A 21193-nucleotide genomic window follows, 5' to 3' on the forward strand; every position below is an offset into this window, starting at 1 on the left:
TCACACTGTAACTGATAAGCGTTTTACGCTCCTTAAGTATGGACACACTGGTCGAAAGAGAAAACAATTGTTGCTTTTGTTTACAAATATTAACTTAATTAAATCAATACCCGAGAAATGCAATCAAATATGGAGAATGTATCGCGGGACTATGCCAAGATACTGCAGAGCGCCGATCTGGACAAGGAGATAAATCCACTGTGCACGAATATAGAGGATATGCTGGCCAGATTAGACGAGTTTGAGACTTTGCTGGCTTCGGTTAGTTGTTTTCATAAAATTAAGTGAGAACGCTAATAGTTTATTGCCTTTTAGGTGCGTGCCGAGTCCAATGGCATGATGGCCAACCACGTCTGCACCATCCTGGGATTCGGAGACAGTTTCGAGCAACTGAAGACCAGAATCGACAGTCTGGAGCAGTTTGTGGGTGTAGTTAGTGCCAATTTGTCGGAAGTCGAAAGATCTGTGGACATAGCCGAAGAGGAGCTGCATGTCACGGACTACAGCCTCAAGGGACTGCTGCTGAAGCCACTGAAGGCCAAGCTAGGTGCCAGCGATCCCAGCACACTCAGTTCCCTGCCACGATCCAATCTCATCCAGGAGGAGTACCAACCTGTGGAGATCTACAAATCCGATGATTACTTCGGAAAGTCGGAGGAGGAGAACTACGTAGCCAAATAACTAAGCACATTGTGAATAATTAGACGAAACTTAGCTTTAATAGAGACGGTATTATCTGAAATAGAAAACACTTTGTTGAAGATCTTTCCTGCTCTATAAACATTAAACCATGTACTTTTATAAACTTTCTTAAATGCAACTGTGTAGGTTTGACTTCGGACATTATTAATGTGCACTTTGGTTTTCAGGCAAGTCTAATGCTTTTTGAATATGCAATAACTAACAAATTAAGACAAAGACATCTAAGCTCAGCTTCGTAATTCCATTAAAGCGTCTACTTCTTACAATTGTCATTATAATTATAGCGAATTTTTACCGATTGCATGGAAAAAACCGAAGCAAACAATACGTTGTTTATTGTTACATGTAGTCCGGCTGCTTTTATTTATTTTACTGATTACTTACTAACATTAGAGTAGTGTATAAAATAGCAGTTAGCTACGTGCATGTCATAAATATTTAGTGAAAAATTAGCGAAGAGGTGCTTACGTAAATATTCAATGTTTTTTACGAGAAGCGCGTAGTTAAATTGCTCTAATTTATACGGGGAAGTCCGAGGAGTCATTTAAATGTTTGCCTATGAAGTGGAAAAATTCTAAGAATACTCTAATACAGCCTTACTACAATATCAATTCTTTGTGTCCGCCTCGTCTGAAACGTAAATTAAATTTATTACCAGGAAGCTACTTGGCGCATAAACATTTAGTGCCTTAAGGCGTTTACAACAATTTTCGTCAAAACGACACGAACTTGCCCCTTCAAATTACAATTATTATTAATTAAGTAATATTATAAGAAAAACTAAGCCTATGAGTGTTTTTAAATTACACTGAGCTCAAAAACTTTACTAAAGTTACCCAATTGAAGTCTGAAATGAAGTTAACAATGTTAACTCTTCTAAAAACTGCCTTTTCATAGACCTCCCTTCACCTACATAAATATTTAATAAATAATTAACACAGTCTCTTTATATAAGCATCTATTTATTTATGTTTATTTTAGTTCGTTTTCGCTGACCACAAATCTCGTGATATTCCCATTAGCGTCTTTTGGCATGGGAAACCTAGGCTTTTGCTTTCTCCTTGCTTTCCTCGGAACTGGAAGTGGACTTATCGGCGTGCTTGTTCTTCTCGAAGAGCTCGGCCACGGGAATGGGATGGGGAATATGGAGATTTTGGATGGACGGAGTGCTGCTGCCCAGCTCCGACTTTGTAGTGGCCGGAAGATCGGTGGTGGTGGCCTTGGTTTGCGTGGGCACGGGAATATCGCGCTTATGACGCTGTTCCGGCGCCTTTTCCTTGGCCAGAGATTCGATGGCCTTGTGGAGCTCCTCGGATCGGTGGGGATTATGCTCCAGGGACTCACGGGCCTTCACGCTGTCGGGTTTCTCCACAGTCTCGCGCTTTTCCTGCTTCTTGGGCAACTCGGCGGTGTGAGCCACAGCGGGCAGGGTGTGGGGCAGCGAAAGATCCTCCACCTGAGGTCGGTCACCCGCCTCATCCTTGTGACCCTCCTCGTGGTGAGCTTCCCGCTTTTCCTTCTTGACCTCATGGGCCTCGGGAGCCTGCTTCACTTCCTCCTTTTGGGGCACCGCATCGTCGCCATGGTGGCCCTCCTCGTGGTGAGCTTCCCTCTTGTGCTTGTGCTCATGTGGTCCTTCATGAGAAGGCTTCTGCTCATGATGACTAGGAACGATCGGCTCCGAGTGATGGAGCTGTTCGTGGGCCTTCACGCTGTCGGGTTTCTTGTGTTCATCACGCTTCTGGCGATTCAGGCCGGGAGCATCCTTGAGCAGGACAACCTTGGCCGTGGGCTTGGGATCGACAAGCACATCGGGACTGATGGGACTGGGTCTGGAGAGCTCTCCAGAGGAAGACTCCTTGACATCCACAGGTGCTGCTTGGACGAAAGCCACCAAGGCTAAGAGAATAATCTAAGAAAATTAAAATCATAGATTAGAACACATTTTAGCTTCTTGAGAAATTCTTTAAAAATGTACATGTTCGCTTCAGAATTTTAATAACATCATTCAAGAGTAAAAAATAGCACCCCTTAAATAACCGATTACAATATTTCGTATAGACAAACACGATGACATTTTCCCTTTCCGTGGGAAATCTTAGAAAACACTGAGATCTCGACTTACAACCGACTTCATGCTGACCGCTGGGAGATGTGACCAAAACTGCTGATTTGAGCCAAGCGGCGTCCCATTTTATAAACCCAACTGTTCGGAAGCTTCTCCACTCCGTTGGCAGCGGCTGTTAACCAGTTTGTAATTCGGTGCTAATTGCGAATAGATGCATGCCAAGTGCACGGAAACCCGTTCACAATGTAAATCTGCTTTTCTACGTTGATATTGATAAGTCTGGCTAATTATAACCCGAGGAAATCGACGTCAAGTGCGCCGGCCTCTCGGCTACTCGTAAAAGCTGCAAAATGGAATAAAAATATGAAAAATAAAAGCGGGTTTTAGCCGGCGAAATGGGCCCAAGGCTTAGTCAGCGGCGATACCAAGTACGGAGTCATCCACATCCACATCTGCCGGCCATTTAGCACTGGCTCGCAAAAAAAGTTAAGCTTGGTTAACTTAAGTTAAGTATTCCCGCAGCTAATTTGAAGAGCACATAAATATGGATCGCGAGGCGTCTGTAATTACGCCCTTTACGTAAGATGACAGGTAAACATATCAATTGTCCGATGTTTTCCTGGAACTGTACGCTGTGATTTCATTTGATTGATCTAGTAATTGCCCTGAATTTGTATCGAATTTAAATTCCAATAATTCAAACCTAGAAAAAAGCTACTGGTCAACTGTGATTAACTTAAAAAGATTGAATTAAACATCACTAATTAGGCTGAATAGTGAGATGCGCGCATAAATTCAAGAAAGAGATAAAAATTCCGCCTAATTCAATAAAGCAGTTTAATAAAATTAAGAAAATGGGATTAATTTCAAATTCAAATAAATTTCGCGCCCAAAAAGTGTCTGCACACCATAAAATGCGTGTGGTGTTATTTAGAACTTCCTAGTGCGAAAGGTGCGGACACACTGGAAAATATTAGTTATTGTTTCAGTTTATTCCTCGCCAAAAACGTGTAAATAAAGGGTTTTAAAGGGTAGAACAATACAAAATGCCCACGGAAATCGAGAACATCAACCCCAATGTCTACGAAAGGATCAAGGAGAGGGTATTAACCGCCAACGAAGAAGACGAAAACGTGCCCGATCCCTTTGACAAGCGAGAGATTTTTGGTGAGACTAAAGAACAATAGCTGATGAATATATCAAATAAATAACAATTCCCAGATCTCATCAGGAATATAAATGACCCGGAACACCCACTGACCTTGGAGGAGCTGCATGTGGTGCAGGAGGATCTCATCCAGATAAACGATCGCCAGAATTCCGTGCACATCAGCTTCACACCGACGATTCCCCATTGCTCGATGGCCACTTTGATTGGCCTTTCCATCCGGGTGAAGTTGCTCCGCTCGCTGCCACCCCGCTTCAAGGTCACCGTGGAAATAACGCCCGGCACGCACGCCTCCGAGCAGGCGGTGAATAAGCAACTGGCGGACAAGGAACGAGTGGCTGCTGCCCTGGAGAACAATCACCTCGCCGAGGTAATCAACCAGTGCATCGCCGCCAAGGGTTAAGTATTTGGTTTATCCTCGATTTGGATATATACACATATGCTGTTGGCTTAGTAATATTAATATTCGTTTAAAAGAAGTTTGTACGTGTTTCCGAATATTTATTGGGTTCTCATGTGCCACTCATCTCTACTTTGTTGCCCTGTTTGGACGGTAATTATACTGATGACTTGACCCGTTTGGATTGATTAACCATTAACCATCTAATTGGTTTTTAAACTTTCCAACCTAGCTTAATGTTTTTCCATTTAAAAACCTGTAAATGCCTGCGAATCCATGTAAGACTTGAAGACTACTTCTACTTTTCTAGTTATAATTGTCAATCTACAGAGCTATTAAACCTTTTATTTATTATTGAAGCCTATGCTAACTGATAGCTAGTAATCGAGGTCAGCAACTTGAAACTCCACCCCGGCTTCGATTGATTAATGGTTTTTGATTTTATAGTCTTACTCAACAGCATATAAACTCAGGCTAATAGTATTTGATGAGCACTTTTATATTTGTTATAGTAATATTAATGACTTAATTCCCCACAATCATTTTCATACTTGATTGTCGTTTAACCGTATCTTATCTATACTGAAAACACATCGACTTAATTTATGGCTGACCATGTTTTAATACATTCGTATCTTCCATGACGAATTTATTTTATCTACCAAAACTTTACCTCCAACTTCTCAAATCAGGTTTCATCAGCAAAAAGTTTGCCTCTGTATATATACAATCTATATTTTAGCAGCAAAACGTTCAGATGATCAAAAACTATAGACTAAAGGGTTAAATTAACGTAACAAGACACAGCGCTCATCGGCGATTACAGGATGCGAGGAACTATCCCTGCTTGTTGGGCGGCTCCTTTAGCCGCATGTGCGGCTCCGCGGAGATGGGCTTTGCTACTTTGGTGGGATCGTACTTGTACGTCTTGACCAGCGGACCCTTGCCGGCCTTGGCGAATCGGATCTCGTCCAGGCGCTGTCGCTCCTCGATTTCTTTCGAGATCTTCATGTTGTTCCAGGCTGGAAAAGTGATAAAAAAGGTTGTACATCGGGAAAGCTCAAAGATTAAGTGGGAAAATCCCTGTTACTTACACTCCTTCATTCCGCCGACGAATCCCTTTTTGGGTGGCAGTGCGCTTGGCGCATGGGTCAGCATCTTTTCGATCTTAAAGTACTCCCTCACAGAGGGAATCCTCAGCACCGCAACCTGTCCCAACGATATAAAGTTACTGCAAGCCCAGTAGGTCAAAATGGCAGCTGGGAAGTTCATCGTAAACGGGAAGATCACAATGGGCAGGGCTCTGAGCACATATTTCATGGTGTTCATGTTGGCAGCCGATAAGCGAGCCGAATCCGTTCCGATCTCAATGGTCAGGTACAACGTAGCACTGGTGATCAGGGGCAGCAGGTAGAATGGATCCGCCAGGGTGAGATCCGTGAACCAGAAGAGTCCGCCATCCCGCATCGATTCCACCGGGGCGTTGGCCATCTGTCGCAGGCCCATGAAGAAGCTAATGAAGAGCGGGGCCTGTGCCAAGGGAACCACCATGTTCTTGAGAGGATTGACGCCCTTCTCCCGCATGAACAGCATCATTTCCTGGGCATAACGAGCGGATTCAATGGCATTTCCGGACTGCCTGGCCTCGGTCATCTTCAGCTGCAGCATCTGCATCTGCGGCATGTTGTTGTTCATCTTGGCGGAGTTCCTCTGCGCTAAGATGACCAATGGAAAGATAATGGTTCGCACTGCGAGTGTTCCAATGGCGATGGTGCCCCACCAGGGAATATCCCAGGTGCAGTGCAGGAATTCCAGGCAATTCTGCACCATTCCCACCGGCGACCAGCCGCCCAAGCCAATGGAGGCGAAGGAGGGTTCTCCTGCGGCATTCATCACGTCCATTACATTCAGACCATCCGTTGGTGGGGGCACTGGAGCAGCGGGTATGTCCGGCAGGTCCACTAGTTCGGTTGTCGGCACCGCCTGCATGAACTCCTCGCTTTTGGTGGCTGACACTCCCGCTGCAGTTGCTCCACCACTGGCGAAACGGAACTGGCCGAGATTGGACCAATTCCCGGGGGCCGCCAAGGGCAAACTGCTGCCCCTGGTAATCCTTTGGAGGTGAAGATCTCTCCTGCCTCCCGCGGATGCCTGGAAATGAGAGTTTTCATTGAAATTTGGGTTCATTTTCGAGCACAAACATTGGCCAACTTGCAGGTTATGTCACAGGTCGCCGGCTCTTTTTCAATGATCTTCACTCACCTGTGGGTTGAAGCGGCCAGCTGCCGAACTCAAGGCCATCGCCGCGTTCGTTGTCCTCCAAAGCTGCATCCTGTGGGCCAGCATTTTGTGCGCTGCGCTCTTAACTTGGTCAAAATAAAATTAAATGATAAAATTCGCCTCGTTTCGAGCGGGGCGAGTGCGAGTGAGATGAGAACAGACACGCGAACGTGGGAATGGCAAGCAAGAAGCAGAGTCACAGCTGTTCAGAAAAGAGCGCCCTCTGGCGCTATTTATTGAGACTACCGTTTACCGCTGAAATTGAAAATCAAGAATTAAATTTAATTTTCAAAGCTTTTGAAATATAGACTATGAAATTACATTTTTTTAATCTCTTTTTAGTAGCTTAACAAAAACAATAAAAAATACGTAGATTCACAAATTTTGTGAAATTTCTCAAACGAAATATGACAAATTTCGTTGGGACAATTTCTGATATTTTAAACATTTGTATTTATTGATTAATTCCGCTTACTTTATTGGTTATTTTGATCAACCTCCTGAGGAACTTAGCTTTGCTAAAATTTCGTGTTGACTTAAAATTTTATTTTAAATATCCTCACTACTGACAAAAATCCAGGAGCCTGCCCCTTAACTTCCTAAAATTCATTAGTAAGTTACCCTTATTTGACTTTAAGGCAAATAATATCATTGGTTATCCGTCATTGAACTAGGATATTTAAGGAGTCGTTAAAACCTAAATATAAAAACATTTCTTAGTTGCTAGTCAAGACTAGAAATCAATCGAAATCAAAATTGGCTGTCGAGCAAATATTCTTAAACATTGTGCAAGGTGCTAAAAGTAATCTTTAAATTAGGAGTCTTATAAATTAGGAGCCTGTTAATTTTTGGACAACTACATTAATAATCTCGCAACTCGCTGTTAAAATCCATTCAAATATTACCCGCTCTATGACATCCCGGAAGGCCAACAGGTTATGGGAAAATGCTAAAAGTCAATATGACATATTTGGCCATATATGTATCAGTTTCAGTTTCAGTTTCAGTCTTAGTCCAATTAATATGCACACGAGTTCAGCCCAATTAATTTGCATTTCATTTAATACACTAATAATGAAGTCTTAATGTTTGGACACATGACAACCTTTTAAAGCAGTTTGAATAAAATTATTCGCCTCAAAATAAGAGGGTTGTGTATGCTTTGACCTAGTCATTAAAATTATTTTTATATAACATCAAAAAGACAAGTTTACCTACGCATTTAATTAATTTTCAAACTACTTAGAAAACACAAAAGTAAATTCCTAACTTATGTTTAAGTAAATTAAATACAACCCAATCCGCTTAGATTGCATACATTTTGTAATCTATTATTTCTGAGGAAACATCACTTATATTTTATTATATTTATATTCTTTCTTTTGTAATATTTTATTTTAACATAGTGTATACCTTTGTCGTGCTTACATATATTCAGTTCTCATTAGAAATACGATTCTCTTTATGTGGAGATGGGCATGGGAAATATAAATTATAAATTCTTTTCGGCGTGCTTGACAAAACTTGCACTAATATTGACGCCTGATTTGCATAAAACTGAATCGTAAGCGAGAGATTATATACGAAATTATACATATCTATACCCCAAAATCGGTGTGAATTATTGATGCCGCCGAAGCCATTGACGCGCATCTAAAAGCATAACCAATTTGCTTATTAATGAAAGGAAAACAAGAAATCCGAATAAATCGGCTAAAAATAATATAATATTTGGAACTAGCTTATGGGAACGATGCAGTTTTTGAATTCGAGCAGCGTACAAAAGATAATCGTTAATAAGTAGTCACTCATATATACCAAATGTCACGATTTTTGGAACTTCGAATCGACCTTACTCTTTTTTTGGTACTATTTTTGGAGATTTATTTCTTTATAAATCCAAGTTTGTCTTTTTGTCTAAGCTTGCATAAATGGCCCTTAAACGACTTACAACACTCGGTTAATGTGAGCGACTTGAATCTATATTAGTGTGATTTCTTTAAATTTATTCGAAGCTTCGGAAGGTCGTTTTCAGTGACAGTAAAGACTGAGCATCAAGAGATCCCATCACTTTTAAGCCACACTTCAAAAGGCAGCCTCCTAATAAAACGACATAGTTAAGGGGCATTAAATTAATAATCATAATCGTATCTCGGCACTACGTATAATTATGAGAATAAAGTTCAGGGGATCCCCTGACTGGCTTTGTGACGACAGCAAGTCCAAGGGTGCTAAATGCGTAATCGATGTTCGATCTGTTCTCAGATCTAAACTAATAAATCTTTTAAAGATCTTTGACACGTTACCATGTTACCGAAACCCGCAAATCCAACTTCGTTGCATAAAGTTTAGTTTTACGGCCGACGTGTTCTCATCGCATGGATATCTCTCAAGGCCATGCCCCCCAAGTTGAATAATTTCATTGGCACATCGAGAAACTATCAGCACAGTGGGCAAAGGCAGTCCTCAAATAAAATCTTGGTATTTAATAAAGATTTTTTAGCATGAAGACTCAAATTAGGAACACATTGGCTTAAATGTTGTTGAATCTATTTAAAGTTGAAGTTTATTATAGGCCAATAGTTCATATATTTTCTCAATATTCAATTGAAAGGTCATCAAATGCTAAAGAACTAGCTGTCAAAACTTAAATATGTGGATTTAACTATGCTTAAATGTGGACATGAGTTATTAACATCCAACTGATTTCACTAATCGGTGCTCTAAATAATGAAAGACACTCGATATTATTTTTGAAGCTTCCTGTTAGTTTGAGAACTAGTCACGAGCCACCGTGCTAAAATCTTCTATAACATTTTGAAAAATCGCATTAAAGGTGCCGCTGGTGACAAGATACGTTTTGTAGTCTTCGGATTTGGATAGGGCGGCGGACTAGGCGCGCCTGGCAACGGGTTAATCCAGTTTGATATCTCACTTCGGGTACCAATTAGGCATTAACTCAGTTTTATGAACCAATTTGTTAAACGCACACATTTCAGCACCTCAGACGGACTTTACAAATGCGTGGAGCTAAGAAAAGTATTGACGAATCAAACTGGAAGAGTTAACCATTGAGCAGACCGGAGTAAAACCATAAATTATGCTAAATTCAAGACTGGTCTGTGTATTAAATGCACTTAATTAATACACTTTTTTGGGTGTGCCAAACCAGAAACTAAACTCTACGGATCTCGAACCTCAAAGCAAACCTATGTAGCTGCGACATTGACATTGGCGCATGGGGTTCGAAATAACTTTTGCTCTTTGCAGTGCCCACATGCACAGCAGCGGTCAAGCTCTTAGCACCGATGTGCGACCACCTAGGAATAACCTGTCTTAATAGCAAGCTGAATTACCCCATTGATATATTTGTGTAGTTGCGATCTTCTATTTTAAAAAACCTAACTATGTAAACAATAATTGATACACGGTTAATGAAATTCAAGGAACTAGACAAACATAGCCCACTTAGCTTTATTATCCGTATATTAATTATTATTGCTAATTATTTCAGGCACTTACTGCTTAAGTATTCACCTTAGTTGTATGCATGTGCATAACATCTTGTCTTGACTGGAAACTAAAAGAGTGGGTTTTTGAACTTGTGGCTCTACGGCTCTTTAGTCACTCTGTGCTCCAGTTTGGCCAATTTAGGCTTTTCGCCTTCATTGTTATTCAGATGAGTTTCCTGCAGCAGAGCGCAATAGTTGCTTCGGTGGATCTGGTTTCATGTCCAGAATTAGTATAAAAAGCTTAGCAATCTGCACCAAAGTCACATTCAGAGTCGTCTCTCAGTTTAGACAAACGCACTCCAGCCGTCAAAGATGTTCCGCTACGTAAGTCCAAAGGATATGTGCATCGAGTTATAACAAACACCAAGTAGTTTAAAAATTAAAAAAAGAAAATAGAACTTCATACAATTACTCACTCGAAAAATGTCTATAATCAATTTGTATCTAACTGTGGTCCATCTGTTCCTACAGCTGCTCGTCGCCTCCGCCATCCTGGCCTGCGCCTACGCCGCCGCCACCTACAGCCCGGATGGTTCTGCCTACATCACCAAGATCGGCTCCGACATCCAGCCCGAGGGCAACTACAACTACCAGTACGAGACCAGCAACGGAATCGCCGCCCAGGAGTCCGGAATCGGAGGAAACCACGCCAACGGAGCCTTCTCGTGGTACTCCCCCGAGGGTCAGCTGGTTCAGATCTCGTACCTGGCCGATGAGAACGGATACCAGCCCCAGGGAGCCCTCCTGCCCACTCCTCCCCCAATCCCCGCTGAAATCCTGAGGAGTCTGGAGTACATCCGCACCCATCCCCAGTACGTCGACCAGGATTACCGCAGGCCCGCCCTCAAGAGGCTGATCGGTTAAGCAGGAGAGGAAGTCTCATGTGATAACAAATCAAGAGCTTTATTACGATTTTAAAAACAGTTTCAAATAAAGAAAAAATTACATAAATCTATGGTCTGCTTGCCGTAAAAAAATAAATTTTAGACTTTAAAACTAAAGGATTGCCTGGAATAATGAAATAAGCTTTAGCATCCCACGAGGTACCGCAGCGAACTTTCATTTCTGTATATTTACATTTTCTCAAAGTTCTTTTTAACATTTGCTTTCCAAGATTGGTATACTTTGTCTTTCTCTCTGTTTTATAGCAATAACTCGAGACTAGATTCTAAGAACGTAAATAAGACCATTAGGCGGACCGTTTTCACTTTCATTTTTCACGCAGTGTGAAACTGGAACTTAATAGCTGAATTAGCTATCAAGTCCTGTTAAATTTAATTTATAGGGCTGGTACAAAACCCATATGTATTATTTACCACCTGGAAGCCTCCTTGGCTAACCCGATGACCAGAAGAAGGCTTAAACGAAGACACCCTGGCGATCTCTAGACAAGAACACGAAATGTCTCTAAAGTCCTAAAGCAGTAATTGTTTTTAAATCAATTGTTGTTAAAATACATATCTCTGTCTTGTTATGTATTCACGTCATCTTTTCCCATTTTTTTTACTCAGCGTAATATAGTTATTAAGTTGGTTGATTGACGTTTCATAAAATAACTGAGCCCAAACTGTTTAGGTTCATGGCGTTTAAAATGCCCAAGTATTGCTTAAAAAGGTTGTACCAACAAATCAACCATAGATTACTAAATAAAAAAATGTAGTTTACTGAGAAAAAATTACTTGTTTACTGTCAGTAATATGAGTACTTGTTTAATATCAGTAGAATTCGGGATTTAGTTGTGAAGGGTTTTCAGAGCAAGTTTGTTGTACCCAACTTTGTAAACGTAAATTTGCTATCTCTTAAATGTTTAATTCATCTGCTTATTTCAAATTAATACCGATTTAATTATCTCCGATTTCATTGCTTGAACCATAATTGGCTAAAATCAATTTTATCACTTAATCTCCATTGATTGATCAATCTTAACCAGTGCAAAGATGAATTGTTGAATGTGATCAATTAGTTAATGATAATTCCTAGTTAAAAACTTATTAGATTCTATCAAAATGTATTTTAATATGCTTTTAATATGTGCATAATTTATTGCTGCAAATAACTATTGGCCGATGAATACTTATCCAAAATTGAAGAGTCGAGCTTCAGTTAGCATGTGGCTTTTTACCATTTCAAGTCGCTCGTGCCGCTCCAATTTGGTCAATCTCAGTTTGGCCATTGTTATTCATATGAGTTTCCTGCAGTCGGCCATAAAAGTTGCTTGGGTGGATCGGGTTTCGTATCGAGAATTCCTATAAAACATTGCTGATCTGCCACCGAGTTATCATTCAGAGTCGTCTCTTAGCCGCAGACACACGCACTCCTTCAATTCAGCTAAGATGTTCCGCTACGTAAGTACCATACATCGGAAGGATAACTATGAAAAGGCACTGGAATTCAGTTCAATTCAATTATTCAATACCAGGATATCCGAAAATATCCAAAATCATTATTAACTATTTTACAATATCCATTAAGGATAACTATACAAAAGCAGTGGAATTCAACAAATTGGTGCCTATTTGTTGGTGACTACTTGTTAAGGATATCCCTTTTAAGGATGGATATTACAAATTATTCTTACCGATCTTATAATCGGTATACAACATTTAGTGCCAGCAACTTTTTTAAGGATCTCATAATATGCTAACAAATATGTCTACCTCAACGATTTGAATTTAAAAGTGTGTTTGTAAAGATATACAAAAATCAGTTTTATAGCGAAACCCTTCAGGATTTATAGATACCATTGCTAAAATTGACGACTTTTAAAATTAAAACTACCGAAGTCATTGGTACAGCACTGCAATCTTGCTTAAAATAAAATTTTATATTTGCACTTATTGTTTATATGTCAATATATGTCATTTGCATTATAACCTTGTCTTTCAGGTGCTCGTCGCCTCCGCCATCATGGCCTGCGCCTACGCCGCCGCCACCTACAGCCCGGATGGTTCTGCCTACATCACCAAGATCGGCTCCGACATCCAGCCCGAGGGCAACTACAACTACCAGTACGAGACCAGCAACGGAATCGCCGCCCAGGAGTCCGGAATCGGAGGAAACCACGCCAACGGAGCCTTCTCGTGGTACTCCCCCGAAGGTCAGCTGGTTCAGATCTCGTACCTGGCCGATGAGAACGGATACCAGCCCCAGGGAGCCCTCCTGCCCACTCCTCCCCCAATCCCCGCTGAAATCCTGAGGAGTCTGGAGTACATCCGCACCCATCCCCAGTACGTCGACCAGGATTACCGCAGGCCCGCCCTCAAGAGGCTGATCGGTTAAGCAGGAGAGGAAGTCTCATGTGATAACAAATCAAGAGCTTTATTACGAATCGTAAAAATGTTAATGTAGAAATGAAATAAACGACGAAACGTAAAGAAATTAATCTAAATAATCTAATTTGAATTGCTCAATTTTACCTGGACCAACATCAGAGTTCATAAAGTAAGCCAGGAAAATATAAAAAATAAAAGTCCCGACTCCCTAGCGTCTATAGCTCCCAGAATCGGAAGGACGGAAAATATGGCTAGAGCGCCTGACCATCCTGATCAAGAAAATCTATACTTATTTACAGCCGATCATTAGCTCTTCTTGCATCATAGCTTTAGTTAAAATAAGCTTATATTTAATAGTATACTTTTTGGATGTCCAACGTCTAATGTCTAACGTTTTTCAACTTATTTATATGCAAGCTAAACTATCTAAAATCGGCAGCAGTCGGTAGAAATTTACGATGACACTTGGTGTTTTGTTAGGTTTTCAAGTTCGACTCAGCTCCAAACGCAAACTGCTCTGCCGGCATTTGCCCGCATTCATATTCGCATTTGCATATCATTAACAACAAGAGCCGCTAATCGAATGACAGCCCGAATAGTATTTTGGCGCCTCCACACCGGATACTCTAACTTTTAAGCAGAGGTTCTGTTGATTTGGTAACTGGCTTTGGTAGTCTCTGGAAGTACTATACCAATTCTTTACATTCTATACCAATTCTATACATTTGTAGTTTAAAGAAGTCTTTAAACTGTCAACTTTCCTATTACATTACATGAATTTGTATGCAATTATTTTAGATTTCATAAGTAAAATATATCACACATGCTCTTGAGTCTGTAGACTTATGAAAAGAGTGTGCAATATTCGCTGAAATATTTTTGGCGCGTCTAAGCTCGGCTTACGATTTATGTATTTATTATGAATATAAGTCAAGATTAGATAAAAAGAGCCATTGTGGACAGCATCTGTAAATCGAGATCGTTGATCTGCGATTTCTGAGGCGCAGATAAGGAGACCCCTTTACTCATAGATGCATGGGTTATAGGGCACCTGGGTCGTAAAGCCGTAGTAAAAACAAACAACAGATGACAACGCTCGTAAAAACGCGGTCAAATTCATATTTTCAGATGCGCGAATTAATAATTCGGATTGGCAAATTGTCACCTGTTCGGCGATGTTGTAGGTGTAGGTCAGTGATCGTTAGGAGTATAAAACCATCTGACGCCGAACTTGGAGATCAGTAATCAGTAGCAACTGCAGCAAATCCGGCACCAGAATGATCAAGACCGTAAGACCTTTGCGATAGTAGCGATACAATCATCTAATTGAGTTACCTTTTCCGAAATCAAGGCGCTAATCATTTCCCTGCTCCTGGTGGCCGCCATCCGCGCTGCAGATGAATCACAGGCCCAGACCATCAGGTACCGCGATGAGATGAAGCCCGATGGCTCATACAGCTGGGAGTTTGGAACCTCCAACGGCATCGACGCCCAGGAGACGGGAGTGGGTGGAGTTCAAGCTGCCGGATCAGTGAGCTACACTGCTCCCGATGGAACACCCATCCAACTGCAATACACTGCCGACGAGAACGGATATCGTCCGACTGGTGCTCATCTGCCCACGTCGCCTCCCATTCCGGATTACATCCTCAAGGCATTGGCCTACATCGAGGCCCATCCATTTAAGAGGATTCAGCTGAAGAAGTAGTCCTTAAGCATCTGAAATAGATTTAATATAGTATTTGTATATAAAATCAACTAAATTTAAGAAAACCACCTTATGTTTGATGTTCTTTTACCTGCACGTATATAGAAAGCATGAAAGGAATTATTTTTTAAAAGCAAACCACTCACGCTGTGTTTTGTTTTCTTCTTTATTGGTTGTAAATCATCGTTTAATTGCAACAATTTGTGATATAATTTAGCGTTCCGATAAAAGTTCGTTTGTCGGCTTTAGTTTGCAACTAAAGTTGAATTGATAGTTTGATGAAATCATAGATTCAACTGCCAGACTTTGCTTCCATTGAGCTTGAATTCAAATTTCGTTTGGTTGCGCGCTTTTGAAGTGCCAAAAAATCATCGAAAAAATGTCACATAAAATTGTTTAACTCGTATGTATCTTGTATCTCTTAAATCACATTGAAAACATGCTCCTCTTCTTCCTAGCTGTGTTAATATTATAATCGCAATCGTTTTTTTTTTTGTTATTTTTGCTTCTGAAAAGTACAACGTGCACATATCTTAGTAGTTGAATTAGTTCATAATATGTTTGCTGGCTTCTCTAAGTTCTCGCATTTTGTTTTTACAATAAGTTAACGTTTATACTTATATATCCCCTGCAGTGGGTTTTATATTCTTGCATAGGCAACTGTTGTTAAATATATTAAGGTTTTCTAATGATTTATTTGCGGTCATTTGTCCAGTTCGTCACAAGTTGAGTCTTAGGTTTTTTTTGTTTTGAAAATTGTCATTGACTGTGGGTGATTTGAAACGAAATCGATTCGTTAGTCATCGCTTAAATAGGTTTCGTTTTATTTAGGCCGCTTAGCATAGTTAATTAAGATCTCCTTTTGCGCTTGTTAAAGCCGATTCCAATTGGTTTGCTTGTTACATTAATCAATTAAGACGCCTTTTGAGTAAATTATAAAAAAGAGTAGAAAAATCTAATAGATATCGTTAATCTGGATTTTGTTGTTTAGTTCATCTAGTTTTAGTTTTTGTTTTAGTTTCATTTCGTGTTTGCAAAAAGTGCTATTCGCTCAAAAATTATTACATGTTGTTTCCGTCTACTTATGCGTCGTGTTATAGATCTCGAATAATATAAGTTCGCTTAGCATTGATCGAGTAGCGTTGTTGTTTTCTTCACCTCCTCTTCATAAACACATAAATTTAGTTCTGATACACTTACTAAAGACATAAATGAACGCCTTGACTTAAACTTAAACGCAAATGGGGCTATGTGGGGATGCGGGGTAAGATAAGTATCGCTTAACCAACATAATCTAGAAGACTGCCTGTCTATATGTAAATTTCCAAAATGTCAAAATGTGTATGGTTCTGGGTATGGGGTTAGTTGTAGGGTTAGTGTTGGATTAGTCTCGCGGTTAAGTGTGGTGTGCATGTGTGGTTCCTGCTTCCTGCGATCCGCATCCTGCATCCTGCATCCCGATGTCTTTATGCCGTGGTGGGCGATGCGGCTGGGGTGGCGGCATTGGTCAACTTGGGCGGATGCGTGGCGTTCACCACACGATTCGTGTTGTCCAGCGTCTTCGAGTGCTGGAGCTGCATCAGATAGTGCTGCTGCGTCGGCTTGTGCAGCGCCAGCTGCGAAAGGGCATCATCGATGGTGAACCACTGGCGCTTTCGCCCGATGCTCCGCGAATCCTCCCACTCGTCAAGTTCCTGAGTGACGTTCATCACGAACACCTCGGTGCGATGCATGTGGTCATTGTTCTGAATGGCGGGATACAGATTAGAATCAGGTTTAATGGAAAGTAGGTTATTGTAGAACCTCTTTATAAACTGAACTATTACCTCAAATACACCTAAACAACGACCCAGATCGCCAACCACGCCGGCTTCCTCGAGCACTTCGCGTACGGCGGTCACCGCTGACTCCTCTTCGGGTTCAACACCGCCTCCTGGAACGATCCACAACTCCGGACGACGAGAGGAGGTCACCAGGAGTACCTGGGACAAGCAAATTGTTTGTTAGCTGATTTTATTAAATTATCTATAGGCTTTTTACAAAGTGTTACTCACCTCCGCCTCATTTTCCGATTTCACGCAGATACAGGCAGCTCGCCGCCTGAATCCATCCTTGTCGTAGATGCGAGTCGAGTTTGGCTTCTCCTTGACCATCTGGAAAATAGAGTACCCAAAATTAGAAGAGTCACATTCGAGGGCCATAAGTATAACCTGCCTGATCCCCTCAATATTTTACCCATGTATATGCACGTTCGAAAATAACAATCGCTGATAGGTACCAAAGCTCTTCATATATCATTTTATAGCTTGACGCCTTTAATTTAAATGTGCGGCACAGGAAAATCGTGATTCCGGCCTTATCAGATGCGAGATTGTGGTGCCCTCGGCGAATTGCAGCGTCTGTCCGTCCGGCTTATCACTTATCAGCCGGTCTTTCTCCGGCGGATAGCGTGCCGTACTCGTTTCCCGATTCTGTTCCTCGTCACTGGTATATGGACTATAGTATGGCACTACGTTTTACAACTAATGAGGGGAATACCAGACACGTGGCTAAGTTTTGATTGATTGGTGTGTTTATAATCGGAAAACGTTTAGTAAACCCATCAGCCAGATTAGCAGACCGTTTAGTTCGGTAGGGAGAGCATATCAAATGAGGTAGGTGAGCTAACCAAAGAGGTCCGGGAACGTGTTTAATGGCCCTACAAATATGAACTATATATGTATAGAATTCAATGTTATCTTCATAGAGGAGAATTTATAACACCAATAACTAGACACTGAAAAAGAGCCAAATTCATTTCAAATTATCAAGTTCTACTGGTTAATTAAAAAAAAAATGTATGTGTATTATAGTCCTGTATTATTGTTTACTAAGGCCTACTAATCCGAAAACTTTTAAACTAAATCTATTACTAATGATGTTCCACATCAATGTCTGAATACTCCACATTCCGCAATGATTACCCTATACTGAGTAGGGAATTATCTGAATTTCGACCCATTATTAATGCATTCTTTAGTCTATTAAGACCCACATACCAAAGGGAAATCATTCTCTTGAGTAATTGCAAACATTTTGGGCTACTAGCATTTCTATAGGGTTTTACCTAGGTGAGTAATCCCCACATTCCCCATACATTACATAAGATGCTAGATATCTGTTTACTTTTTGGGGCACTATCAACCCTGCAAGGGTATCATTCAGGTCTGTTCCACCCCATTCCTTATCCCCGTTCTTACGTTTGCAGTGGTATTCGCTGATAGCAGATGCGCGTTGTTGTCTTCTTAGGCACTTGTTCTCCTCCCGCTCCTCGTCTCTTTCCTTCTTATCGCTCTTGCGCCCCTTCTCCGCGTCCGCTGCAACAAGTGTTGGATGTGTGTGTGGGGGAGCTCTGGGTGTTTGCGTGTGGAAGTGGGGAGCCGGTCGCTTTTGCTTCTTGCGATGTTCTGCTTTTCAGGCGATCTCGTGCCGCTTTTTCGCAGGTGCTTCTCGGCCACTCTTGCGCTCCCTCTCTTCCCGCCTGTTCCGCACACAACGGAACACAAAGGGAAATGACGAAAAGTGCACAAACAAAATCTAAAGACGACAATTTCTGCGCTCGCACGTCACACGAGACGTTGTTTTGGTATTGGTGGTTGGTGTTCGTGTGCCGTGTGTTTTTGTTGTTTGGAAGTAGTAACGAAAAAAGAACTGTTTGTTTGTGTGGGTGGTTGTGTGTGTGTGTGGGGAAAAAGCGAGAAACAGAAACTTGTTGAAAATATACAACAAAAAGTCAAAAACGAGAAGAACCGAAATGAAGAAGGAAATAAAGCGCAGACAGGGCAGAATTATTTAACTACTTTGCAACAATTGCATGTTGTTTTTGTTTTTTGTTGTATTGGTTTTACACGGGAGAGCGTGTGAAGCGGTTAAGTATATGCGTGTGTGAGTATCTTTTTCCTCGTCTCTCTCTCTCTCTCACACCCGTTCTTTGTCCCCAAACTTGAGATCCGATTTTAGATCCCAGCTCAAGTTTTTAGCTTTTTTTGCCGTTTCACAGCTCCGCTATCGCCTTTTTCGCCGTTATCCAAGCGACACACATGCACACATGTCTGCGCTTTCCATTGCCTCCACAATATCCGGCTGCGAAGAATGTGCGAAGGGAATTGGCACACGGCTGCTGGAAAAGCGGAAAACAAAACGACAAAACGCGTGCTTTTCACCGTTCGCTTTTGTTCACTTTGCGCTCTCTCTGTGCTCTGCTTAACATCTTTTCAATTGTTGTTCCAGTTGTGTTTGCTGTTCCACTCCATCCACGGAATTAATCAAAGTGCGCTCCACTTCGGTGCGAGGAGACGGCGAACGCACACAGTCTCACGTTTTGCGTTTGCTTTTCTCGCTTTATTCACGCTTATTCTATTCACTTTCCAACAGTGTGACCGCGCGACTATCGGAAAGTTACACCGTCCGGCTTTCACATATTCATACTGCTTGTGCCATTTCTGACATTGTAAATATACCAAAAAGCCATTTAAATTGGGGTATTCCACTTAGCTAAGACTTGCGATTTCATACAGTCCGTCTATTTTTAATATAATATAATTTAACTATTGTTAAGAATAATGCAGATAATATTATTTGTTTGGTAGCAGTTCGTATAATAATTTATTTTATGGGTGAGAGTCTCCGCTATTGTGGAGCTTGTAGCTGATTTCCTAGGTTTGTGCTGTGGCGCCCTCTTTCGTTTAAGTGACGAACACTTACACCGAGTTTGCAGGATAGACACTAGAGGGTGCTCAGGTATATTTAAAGTTCCATTGCCGCCAGACTGCGAATTAGTTTTAAAACTAAAAATATTTATATATTCATCTGCTTTTTTCTGTTTTGCATTTTACGCGGCCATGATGTGTGATGTTAGTTTATATTTTTTGTTATTGTTGTTGTTGGTGAGTAAAAGACTTTTATTATTTTCGGTAACCATAAATGCTTCCCTTGTATCGTCGTTTTTCTCAGAAGACCATTCATGTTTATTTCTATAGCCTTATAGTCGCTTAACAAGTTTTTCATTGTCACAATGTTAGTGTTATATATGTACATGTAATATAGCATAAATAATCTTGAATTAACCTTAAATTATCTTTAAGCATTTGAACTCTGCATACAAGTCCGCATGATTTACACGCTCGAAACCCCAACGCCGCCCAAAGAGTCGCACATTTTTGAGTCGCTGCCAGGAAAATTCTGTGAGGATACACTGCAAAGGAGGGGGAGTGCGAAGAGGACTTTCGGGCAGGTCGGAGGAGCTGACTTTATGACCCGGGCGCAGCGAGTTACCCAAAATTTGTTTCTTGTCCTGTAGTCTGTCGCAGGTTTTGTTGTAAGCTTTTAATGCAACTACTTAGCATGGAGCATGGAGCATGGAGCACACGGGGCTTGGGGATTTCTTGGTGTCCTTGGCTCGCCTTAACCATTTTGGGGGAGAACTCCTCCCCCAATTGGCTCCTCTGCCGATTCCTTTTGCGATCTACGGGCTCCTTTTTGCTTGCGTCTGAGGCAAATTGCTTATTTCTTAATGCATTGCCATTTCCTTTTTTGGCTTTTCTTAGACAATTTGCCGGGCATCGTGTCGCATGAGTTATGGCCTCAGTTTCCATTTCCACAGCCGTTTTCATTTCCATTTTCTTTTGGGTGACCATGCAGAAGTGTTAAGCAGTTTAACGCGCTTTTTTCATGCGCTTTTTTCTTGGGTTTCTTCCACAGCTCCACTGGGCGACACTTGTTTAGATGTTAATTCTGCCAAATCGATCGGCTGCTCCTGCCCGACTTCCTCGTCCAGCCCCGCCCACTTTTCCGCTGAAGGGGCGGCACGCCTTGCTGCACATAAATTCAATGTCATAAATTTGGCACGAGGCGTCGCTCTGGCTACCAAAAAACTTTGCCTATTTGATGCGTTCGTATGACCTCAACCAGATCGAGAGCATTGAAATCAAATGTGGACAGGAGGCGATGGTAATGGACCTCCAGGACCTGCAGGACATCCGGGAATCGAAGCGGGCAACCAGAACGGCAAGTTTATGCAGAGAATAACACAGCTTTAAAATATT

General features: G+C 41.4%; 8 protein-coding genes across 8 annotated transcripts; 5 read left to right on the top strand and 3 right to left on the bottom strand.

The window, feature by feature from the left end:
• The first annotated feature begins 2 nt into the window (after positions 1–2).
• On the top strand, positions 3–820 carry LOC6543553 (biogenesis of lysosome-related organelles complex 1 subunit 4). Its single transcript, XM_001972270.3, has 2 exons — positions 3–261; positions 316–820. Exons 1-2 carry the CDS (start codon positions 118–120, stop codon positions 679–681), a joined length of 510 nt encoding a protein of 169 aa, XP_001972306.1. The 5' UTR covers positions 3–117; the 3' UTR covers positions 682–820.
• An 827-nt stretch (positions 821–1647) lies between these two features.
• Positions 1648–2892, bottom strand: LOC6543772. Its single transcript, XM_001972271.3, has 2 exons — positions 2828–2892; positions 1648–2614 (listed from the first exon to the last, which is right to left on the bottom strand). Exons 1-2 carry the CDS (start codon positions 2837–2839, stop codon positions 1745–1747), a joined length of 882 nt encoding a protein of 293 aa, XP_001972307.1. The 5' UTR covers positions 2840–2892; the 3' UTR covers positions 1648–1744.
• Positions 2893–3704: 812 nt separating this feature from the next.
• LOC6543773 (MIP18 family protein galla-2) lies at positions 3705–4417 on the top strand. The gene is made up of 2 exons (XM_001972272.3): positions 3705–3937; positions 3992–4417. Exons 1-2 carry the CDS (start codon positions 3817–3819, stop codon positions 4339–4341), a joined length of 471 nt encoding a protein of 156 aa, XP_001972308.1. The 5' UTR covers positions 3705–3816; the 3' UTR covers positions 4342–4417.
• Positions 4418–4936: 519 nt separating this feature from the next.
• LOC6543774 (mitochondrial inner membrane protein OXA1L) lies at positions 4937–7198 on the bottom strand. The gene is made up of 4 exons (XM_001972273.3): positions 7094–7198; positions 6601–6873; positions 5433–6489; positions 4937–5360 (listed from the first exon to the last, which is right to left on the bottom strand). The coding sequence occupies exons 2-4, from the start codon at positions 6682–6684 to the stop codon at positions 5176–5178; spliced, it is 1326 nt and encodes a 441-aa protein (XP_001972309.1). The 5' UTR covers positions 6685–6873; positions 7094–7198; the 3' UTR covers positions 4937–5175.
• A 3164-nt stretch (positions 7199–10362) lies between these two features.
• On the top strand, positions 10363–11072 carry LOC6543775 (pupal cuticle protein Edg-78E). The gene is made up of 2 exons (XM_001972274.3): positions 10363–10454; positions 10602–11072. The coding sequence occupies exons 1-2, from the start codon at positions 10443–10445 to the stop codon at positions 10992–10994; spliced, it is 405 nt and encodes a 134-aa protein (XP_001972310.1). The 5' UTR covers positions 10363–10442; the 3' UTR covers positions 10995–11072.
• Positions 11073–12374: 1302 nt separating this feature from the next.
• Positions 12375–13504, top strand: LOC6543776 (pupal cuticle protein Edg-78E). The gene is made up of 2 exons (XM_001972275.3): positions 12375–12475; positions 13017–13504. Exons 1-2 carry the CDS (start codon positions 12464–12466, stop codon positions 13407–13409), a joined length of 405 nt encoding a protein of 134 aa, XP_001972311.2. The 5' UTR covers positions 12375–12463; the 3' UTR covers positions 13410–13504.
• A 1132-nt stretch (positions 13505–14636) lies between these two features.
• Positions 14637–15183, top strand: LOC6543777 (larval cuticle protein LCP-22). The gene is made up of 2 exons (XM_001972276.3): positions 14637–14691; positions 14754–15183. Exons 1-2 carry the CDS (start codon positions 14680–14682, stop codon positions 15108–15110), a joined length of 369 nt encoding a protein of 122 aa, XP_001972312.1. The 5' UTR covers positions 14637–14679; the 3' UTR covers positions 15111–15183.
• A 74-nt stretch (positions 15184–15257) lies between these two features.
• Positions 15258–19582, bottom strand: LOC6543778 (diphosphoinositol polyphosphate phosphohydrolase 1). The gene is made up of 4 exons (XM_001972277.3): positions 18350–19582; positions 17165–17263; positions 16937–17092; positions 15258–16855 (listed from the first exon to the last, which is right to left on the bottom strand). The coding sequence occupies exons 2-4, from the start codon at positions 17261–17263 to the stop codon at positions 16577–16579; spliced, it is 534 nt and encodes a 177-aa protein (XP_001972313.1). The 5' UTR covers positions 18350–19582; the 3' UTR covers positions 15258–16576.
• Positions 19583–21193: the final 1611 nt, after the last annotated feature.

Source organism: Drosophila erecta, unplaced genomic scaffold, assembly GCF_003286155.1.
Source record: "Drosophila erecta strain 14021-0224.00,06,07 unplaced genomic scaffold, DereRS2 tig00000021-arrow-pilon, whole genome shotgun sequence".
In the NCBI taxonomy this organism is placed as follows: domain Eukaryota; kingdom Metazoa; phylum Arthropoda; class Insecta; order Diptera; family Drosophilidae; genus Drosophila; species Drosophila erecta.

Excerpts from the sequence above, each read along its gene's own strand:
- LOC6543553 (XM_001972270.3), top strand. The coding sequence starts at position 118 with ATGCAATCAAATATGGAGAATGTATCGCGGGACTATGCCAAGATACTG. Across the intron at positions 262-315 it reads TTGAGACTTTGCTGGCTTCG|GTGCGTGCCGAGTCCAATGG; the intron begins GTTAGTTGTTTT and ends ATTGCCTTTTAG.
- LOC6543773 (XM_001972272.3), top strand. The coding sequence starts at position 3,817 with ATGCCCACGGAAATCGAGAACATCAACCCCAATGTCTACGAAAGGATC. Across the intron at positions 3,938-3,991 it reads TGACAAGCGAGAGATTTTTG|ATCTCATCAGGAATATAAAT; the intron begins GTGAGACTAAAG and ends AACAATTCCCAG.
- LOC6543774 (XM_001972273.3), bottom strand. The coding sequence starts at position 6,684 with ATGCTGGCCCACAGGATGCAGCTTTGGAGGACAACGAACGCGGCGATG. Across the intron at positions 6,490-6,600 it reads CTGGCCGCTTCAACCCACAG|GCATCCGCGGGAGGCAGGAG; the intron begins GTGAGTGAAGAT and ends TCTCATTTCCAG. Across the intron at positions 5,361-5,432 it reads CGTCGGCGGAATGAAGGAGT|CCTGGAACAACATGAAGATC; the intron begins GTAAGTAACAGG and ends TCACTTTTCCAG.
- LOC6543778 (XM_001972277.3), bottom strand. The coding sequence starts at position 17,263 with ATGGTCAAGGAGAAGCCAAACTCGACTCGCATCTACGACAAGGATGGA. Across the intron at positions 17,093-17,164 it reads AATCGGAAAATGAGGCGGAG|GTACTCCTGGTGACCTCCTC; the intron begins GTGAGTAACACT and ends TGCTTGTCCCAG. Across the intron at positions 16,856-16,936 it reads GTTGTTTAGGTGTATTTGAG|AACAATGACCACATGCATCG; the intron begins GTAATAGTTCAG and ends CCCGCCATTCAG.